Source organism: Scomber japonicus, unplaced genomic scaffold (genome assembly GCF_027409825.1).
Source record: "Scomber japonicus isolate fScoJap1 unplaced genomic scaffold, fScoJap1.pri scaffold_490, whole genome shotgun sequence".
NCBI lineage: Eukaryota > Metazoa > Chordata > Actinopteri > Scombriformes > Scombridae > Scomber > Scomber japonicus.
This window is the reverse complement of record NW_026518548.1, coordinates 25,622-33,331: the sequence shown is the minus strand read 5'-3', so window position 1 is coordinate 33,331 and position 7,710 is coordinate 25,622. Positions and strand designations below refer to the sequence as shown.

Below are 7,710 nucleotides of genomic sequence, written 5' to 3'. Positions count from 1 at the left end.
CCTCCCTCCCTCCCTTCCTCCCTCCCAGTTATTTCCTGTAGCTTCCTGTTAACCGCTGGAAGCTTCCTGCGGTTAACAGGAAGCTTCCTGCGGTTAACAGGAAGCTTCCAGCGGTTAACAGGAAGCTACAGGAAATAACTGGTTTAAATAATAAGGTTGAAGCTGCTCTGTTTCTAATGTGTGTAATCTGTGGTGTGTTTCAGGTTCTGCCTCAGATCAGAGTTCATAACGGAGGACAGCAGGGAGCCGGAGTCCTCGGTGAGATGTTACATCACAATGTGCTCTTAAGCTAACTCCACCATCATCAAGTACTCACATCATTTACTGCAGTATAAGTACCAATACAGTGATGTACAAATACTACATTACAAGTAAAAGTACTGCAGTAATTATAGTGATGTAGGATGCAGTATTACAGTAAAAGTACTGCAGTATTATAGTGATGTAGTATGCAGTATTACAGTAAAAGTACTGCAGTATTATAGTGATGTAGTATGCATTGAAGAAGGCTTTAAACTAGCGATTGAGACCATAAACACATTTTGAAAACGTTTACTGAGGTTAGAAATCAAGTGAGAAGTTGGTGAATTCTCCATTGACTTGTATAGAGACGGTCGCCCCCTGGTGGCCTTTTGATAGAATGCAGTTCTAAGTTACTTCCTGGTTGGCTTCATTTCTGAGGACCTTTCTTCCTCCCTCCCTTTCTTCTCTCTCTCTCCCTCCCTTCCTTCCTTCTTCCTCCCTCCCTTTCCTCTCTCCTTCTCTCTTTCCTTCTTCTCCCTTTCTTCCTTCCTTCTGACCTTCCTCCCCCCTACCTTCTTTCGTATATCCTTCTTTCTTTCCTCCCTCCCTTCTACCTTATTCCTCCCTCCCTCCTTCCTTACTTCTTTCCTCCATCCTTCCTTCCTACCTTCCTAATTTCCTTTCCTCCCTTCCGTCCTCCATCCCCCTTCCTTCCTTCTGTCCTTCCTCCCCCCTGCCTTCTTTCGTATATCCTTCTTTCTTTCCTCCCTCCCTTCTACCTTATTCCTCCCTCCCTCCTTCCTTACTTCTTTCCTCCATCCTTCCTTCCTACCCCTGTCTGCAGGTGTTCATCTGGAAGGTCCGTTCATCAGTCTGGAGAAGAAAGGAGCTCACCCTGAGAAGTACCTCCGCTCCTTCCAGTCCGGAGGGATAACGGACCTGCTGGAGGCCTACGGCAGCCTGGACAACGTTACCATGGTGACGCTGGCTCCAGAGCTGGCCAACAGCCAATCAGTGGTGAGGGAGCTCTGCAAGAGGGGCGTGACCGTGTCGCTAGGTGAGCATCATCCTCTAAAACACATCCACTGTAAGGAGGAGGGAAGAGGGAAGGAAGGAAGGAAGGGAGGGAGGAAGGGAGGGAGGGAGGGAGGAAGAGAGGCAGGTAGGCAGGTAGGTAGGAAAGATGGAAGGAGGGAAGGAAAGATGGAAGAAAGGAAAGATGGAGGGAAGGAAGGAAGGAAAGAAAGAAGGAAGGAAGGAAGGAAAGGTGGAGGGAAGGAACGAAGGAGGGAGGGAGGGAAGAAAAGATGAAGGAAAGAAGGAAAAAAAGATTGAAGGAGGAGAGGAAAGATGGAAGGAGGGGAGGAAGGAAAGATGGAAGGAGGGGAAAGATGGAAGGAAGGAAGGAAGGAAAGATGGAAGGAGGGGAGGAAAGATGAAAGGAGGGAAGGAAGGAAGGCGGAAGGAGGGTGGGAAGGAAAGATGGAAGGAAAGTTGAAAGGAGGGAAAGAAAGATGAGGTGCTGTGAGGTGTGTAGTTGTGTAGTTGTGTGTTTATGTGTGTACTTGTGTGTACTTGTGTGTTCAGGTCACTCTGTAGCCAACCTGTCTCAGGCGGAGGAAGCTGTTCAACACGGAGCTTCCTTCATCACTCACCTCTTCAACGCCATGCTGCCTGTGAGTCACTTAGTAACTCTAACCCTACAGTTAGCTAGTTTATACTACTTTATATACAGTTAGCTAGTTTATACTACTTTATATACAGTTAGCTAGTTTATACTACTTTATATACAGTTAGCTAGTTTACACTACTTTATATACAGTTAGCTAGTTTACACTACTTTATATACAGTTAGCTAGTTTATACTACTTTATATACAGTTAGCTAGTTTATACTACTTTATATACAGTTAGCTAGTTTACACTACTTTATATACAGTTAGCTAGTTTATACTACTTTATATACAGTTAGCTAGTTTACACTACTTTATATACAGTTAGCTAGTTTACACTACTTTATATACAGTTAGCTAGTTTATACCACTTTATATACAGTTAGCTAGTTTACACTACTTTATATACAGTTAGCTAGTTTATACTACTTTATATACAGTTAGCTAATTTATACTACTTTATATACAGTTAGCTAGTTTACACTACTTTATATACAGTTAGCTAGTTTACACTACTTTATATACAGTTAGCTAATTTATACTACTTTATATACAGTTAGCTAGTTTACACTACTTTATATACAGTTAGCTAGTTTATACTACTTTATATATAGTTAGCTAGTTTATACTACTTTATATACAGTTAGCTAGTTTACACTACTTTATATACAGTTAGCTAGTTTACACTACTTTATATACAGTTAGCTAGTTTATACTACTTTATATACAGTTAGCTAGTTTATACTACTTTATATATAGTTAGCTAGTTTATACTACTTTATATACAGTTAGCTAGTTTACACTACTTTATATACAGTTAGCTAGTTTACACTACTTTATATACAGTTAGCTAGTTTATACTACTTTATATATAGTTAGCTAGTTTATACTACTTTATATACAGTTAGCTAGTATATACTACTTTATATACAGTTAGCTAGTTTACACTACTTTATATACAGTTAGCTAGTTTATACTACTTTATATACAGTTAGCTAGTTTATACTACTTTATATACAGTTAGCTAGTTTACACTACTTTATATACAGTTAGCTAGTTTACACTACTTTATATACAGTTATCTAGTTTAGGTCCAGTGGTTCCCAACCTAGGGGTGGTGGCCCCTCCAAAGGGTCAGCAGATAAATGTGAGGGCTGCTGAGATGATTAATGGGAAAGAAGAAAAAACAAAGTTCTGATTCACAAATGTGTTTTCAGTTTTTGGACTTTTTCTCTAATCTTTGATTTTTGCTGAAATATTGGATCATTTGAACGTTTATTGAAATGAGAGCTTGTGTCTACGCTGTGCTTTGGTCCAGTTCCACCATCGTGACCCGGGGATCGTGGGTCTGCTGACCAGTGATCGGGTCCCAGCAGGCAGGACGGTTGTACTACGGTATGATCGCTGACGGGATCCACACCAACCCTGCCGCTCTGCGTATCGCTCACAGAGCTCACCCGTCAGGTGGGTGCTGATCGTCTACCTTCAGGGTGCAGGCTTGTATCTGATTGGAGGGTGTAACACGATGACGTCATCATTAAATGTGTTGGTGCCTGCAGGTTTGGTGTTGGTGACGGACGCCATCACAGCGATGGGTCTCCCTCAGGGCCGGCACACTCTGGGCCAGCAGGTCATAGAGATCCAGGGTCTCCATGCTTACGTCGCAGGTCTGCCCCCCCCAACCCCCCCCTAACCCTACCCCCCCCCCCCCCAACCCCAACGCTAACCCCCCCCCCAACCCCCCCTAACCCTAACCCCCCCCCCCCCCACCACCACCACCCTTTCTTTTCTCCTTGTCTCTACTGATTTGAGCCGTTTGTTTTTTTAATTGTGGCCGTAACAGTTTTTAAATGATGAAAATATATTTTAGTTCAAGGGTCACAAACAGACCAATGTGATTATTAAGAAGATGGGAGGAAGGGAGGAAGGAAGGAAGGAAGGAAGGAAGAGAGGAAGGAAGGAAGCAATGAAAGAAGGAGGGAGAAGGAAGAGATGAAAGAAAGATGGAAGGAAGGAGAAGGAAAGAAAAGAAGACAAGCAGGAAGGAAGGAGGAGGAAGAGATGAAGGAAGGAAGGAAGAGACAAAGGAAGGAAGGAGGGAGAAGGAAGAGATGAAGGAAGGAAGGAAGGAAGGAAGGAGGGAGAAGGAAGAGATGAAGGAAGGAAGAGACCAAGGAAGGAAGGTTCATTAAATGTTTGGTTTGTAAATACCAGAAAAAAAAGAGAAATATGTCTAAATCGTACCAAAGGACAGAAACACTAATTAACAAAATAAAAGCATGATAATAAAATAAAAGCATGATAATAAAATAAAAGCATGATAATAAAATAAAAGCATGATAACAAAATAAAAGCATGATGTTATGTATTATGTTGTCTGGTAGGAACTACAACGCTGTGCGGCAGCATCGCCACCATGGACATGTGTGTGCGGCACTTCAAACAAGCTTCAGGTGAGTTCCTGTCATGGCTGCAGGAAGGAAGGAAGGAAGGAAGGAAAGAAGGAGAAGAAGGAAGGAAGGAAGGAAGGAAGAACAAAATGAGGGAAGAAAGAGAAGAAGGAATGAAGAAAGAAGGAATGAAGAAAGGAAGGTAGGAAGGAAGGAAAAGAAGACAGGAAAGAAACCTTCCTTCCTTCCTTCCTTCCTACCTTCCTTCCTTCCTTCTTCTCTTTCTTCATTCCTTCCTTCTTTCCTTCCCTCTTTCTTCGTTTCCTTCCTTCCTTCTCTCCTTCCTTCCTCTCTTCCTTCCTTCCTTCTTTCCTTCCATCTTTCCTGCTTGTCTTCTTTTCCTTCCTTCCTTGCTTCCGTCCTTCTGTCCTTCCTTCTTCTCTTTCTTCCTTCCTTGCTTCCGTCCTTCTGTCCTTCCTTTCTTCCTTCCTTCCTTCCTCTCTTCCTCCCTCCCTTTCTTCTTTCCTTCCTTCCTTCCTTCGTTGCTCTCTTCCTTCCTTCCTTCCTTCCTTCCTTCCTTCTTTCCTTCCTTCTTTCCTTCCTTCCATCTTTCCTTCCTTTCTTCCTTCCTTCCTTCCTCTCTTCCTCCCTCCCTTTCTTCTTTCCTTCCTTCCTTCCTTCGTTGCTCTCTTCCTTCCTTCCTTCCTTCCTTCCTTCCTTCTTTCCTTCCTTCCTTCCTTCCTTAAATGAATTGATTTAAATTTGATGTTTAAATGTATTTTAATGTGTGTGTTGTGTGTGTGTGTGTTTCTGTGTGTTGTGTGTGTTGTGTTGTGTGTGTGTGTGTGTGTGTGTGTGTGTGTTGTGTGTTTTAATGTGTGTGTTGTGTGTGTGTGTGTGTGTGTGTGTGTGTGTGTGTGTTTCCAGGCTGCAGCATAGAGGAAGCTCTGGAGGCTGCTTCCCTTCATCCTGCTCAGCTTCTGGGTCTCAGCCACCGGAAAGGAAACCTGGACTACGGCTCAGACGCAGGTAGGAAGGAAGGGAGGGAGGGAGGGGAGGGAGGGAGGAGGAAAGGAAGGGAGGGAGGGAGGGAGGAAGGAAGGAAGGAAGGGGAGGGAGGGAGGAAGGGAAACCTGGACTACGGCTCAGACGCAGGTCAGGAACGTTCTCAGCATGTTCATCTCTGCTTCCTTAGGGAGGGGGAGGGAGGGAGGAAGGGAAGGAGGAAAAGGAAGGGAGGGAGGGAGGGAGGGAGGAAGGAAGGGGGTGAGGGAGGGAGGAAGGTGGGGAGGAGGGAGGAGGGAGGAAAGAAGGAAAGAAGGGATGGAGGAAGGAAGGGAGGGAGGAAGGAAAAGGGAGGGAGGGAGGAAGAAAAAGGAAGGGAGGGAGGAGTAAGGGAGGGAAGGAGGGATGGAGGAAGGAAGGGAGGGAGGAAGGAAAAGGGAGGGAGGGAGGAAGAAAAAGGAAGGGAGGGAGGAGTAAGGGAGGGAAGGAGGGATGGAGGGAGGAAGGAAGAAAGGAAGGAAGGAAATAAAAGAAGACATGAAGGAAGGAAGGGAGGAAAATGAGACATGAAGGAAAGAAGGAAGGAGGGAAGAAAGAAGGAAGGAAAATAAGACATGAAGGAAAGAAGGAAGGAGGGAAATAAGAAGGAAGGAAAGGAAGACATGAAGGATAGATGGAAGGAAGGAAGGAAGGAAGGAGAGTGGGCCGTATTGGACCTCTCAGCGGACCGGTTCTGGTCCTCAGTCCTCATGTTGAACCTCTTCTTCTTCTTCTCTAACAGACGTCATTCTGCTCGACGACGACCTCAACGTGAAGTCCACCTTCATCTCTGGAGAAGAGGTTTGGAGAAAAGGACAGTAGAAGAAGAAGGGGGAGGAGGAGGAGGAAGAGGAGGAGGAGGAGGAAGAGGAGGAGAAGAAGAAGAAGGAGGAGGAGGGAGAGAAGAAGAAGAAGGAGGAAGAGGAAGAGAAGAAGGAGGAGGAGGAAGAGGAGGAGGAAGAAGGAAGAAGAAGGAGGAGGAGGAGAAGAAGAAGAAGAAGAAGGAGGAGAAGAAGAAGGAGAAGGAGAAGGAGGAGGAGGAGAAGAAGAAGAAGGAGAAGGAGAAGGAGAAGGAGGAGGAGAAGGAGAAGGAGGAGGAGGAAAGAGGAGAAGAAAAAGGAGGAGGAGGAGGAAGAGAAGAAGAAGAAGTAGGAGGAGGAGGAGGAGGAGAAGAAGGAGGAGGAGAGGAGAAGAAGAGAGGAGAACAAGTAGGAGGAGAGAAGAAGAAGAAGAAGGAGGAGGAGGAGGAGGAGGAGAGAAGGAGGAGGAGAGGAGAAGAAGAGAGGAGAAGAAGTAGGAGGAAGAGAAGGAGAAGAGAAGAAGGAGGAGGAGGAGGAGGAAGAGAAGAAGGAGAAGGAGAAGAAGAAGAAGAAGAAGAAGAAGAAGAAGAAGAAGAAGAAGAAGAAAGCCGCAGATGGAAACGGGACTGACAGCTGGGACCTTTGGGTGCCTTCGGGGGGGAAACCAAAAAACATCTGTTGAATGTTTTAATTCATCAGAGTTTAACTTCAGTTGTTTTACTTCCTGTTTATAAAACAGCTGTTCAGGTGTTTTTATCAGCGGTCCGTCTGGTTCTTAAGTTTCATTTTTATTTTTAATTATTTTTTTTTTTGCCTGTTCTGTGTTTCAAAATGTGACTTTACATGTTGTAAAGCAGAGGAGTCAAACATTTTTATTAAAGGGCCACATACAGGGTCATTAAAAAGATGGAAGGAAAGAAGAAGGGAAGGAAGGAAAGACAGAAGGAAGAAAGGAAGGAAGGAAGAAAGGAAAAAGCAAGGAAGGGAGGAAAGAAAGAAAGAAAGGGAGGAAGGACCGAAGTTAAGAAGAAAGGGGGGAAGGAAGGACAGATGGAAGGAAAAAAGGAAGGGAGGGAGGAAGGAAGAAAGAATGGGAGGAAGGACAGGTAGAAGGGAAAAAAAGAAGGGAGGAAGGAAAGAAAGAGAGGAAGGGCGGAAGGAAGAACAGAAGGAACAAAGAAAGGAAAAAGGGAAGAAAGGAAGGAAGGACAGATGGCAGGAAAAAAGGAAGGAAGGAAGGAAAGAAAGAAAGGGAGGAAGGACAGGAGTAAAGAAGAAAGGAAAAAGGGAGGAGGGAGGAAGGAAGGAAGAAAGAAAGGAAAAAGGAAGGAAGGGAGGGGGAAGGAAGGAAGGAAGGACAGATGGAAGGAAGGAACAAAGAAAGGAAAAGGCAAAAGGAAGGAAGAAAGGAGGAAGGGACAGATGGAAGGAAGGAAGGAACAAAGAAAGGAAAAGGCAAAAGGAAGGAAGAAAGGGAGGAAGGACAGAAGGGAAGAAGAAAGGAAAAGGGAAGGGAGGAAGGATGGAAGGAAGAAAGGGGCGGAAGGACAGATAGAAGGAA

At 44.7% G+C, this 7,710-nt stretch overlaps 1 protein-coding gene across 1 annotated transcript; it reads left to right on the top strand.

The window, feature by feature from the left end:
• Positions 1-207: 207 nt before the first annotated feature.
• Positions 208-6,186, top strand: LOC128354720 (N-acetylglucosamine-6-phosphate deacetylase-like). The gene is given in 9 exon segments (XM_053314894.1): positions 208-258; positions 1,088-1,300; positions 1,831-1,919; positions 3,234-3,302; positions 3,304-3,379; positions 3,475-3,582; positions 4,300-4,368; positions 5,233-5,334; positions 6,092-6,186. Coding segments are annotated over 8 exon segments (675 nt in total). The 5' UTR covers positions 208-258; positions 1,088-1,218; the 3' UTR covers positions 6,172-6,186.
• The last annotated feature ends 1,524 nt before the right edge of the window (positions 6,187-7,710 follow it).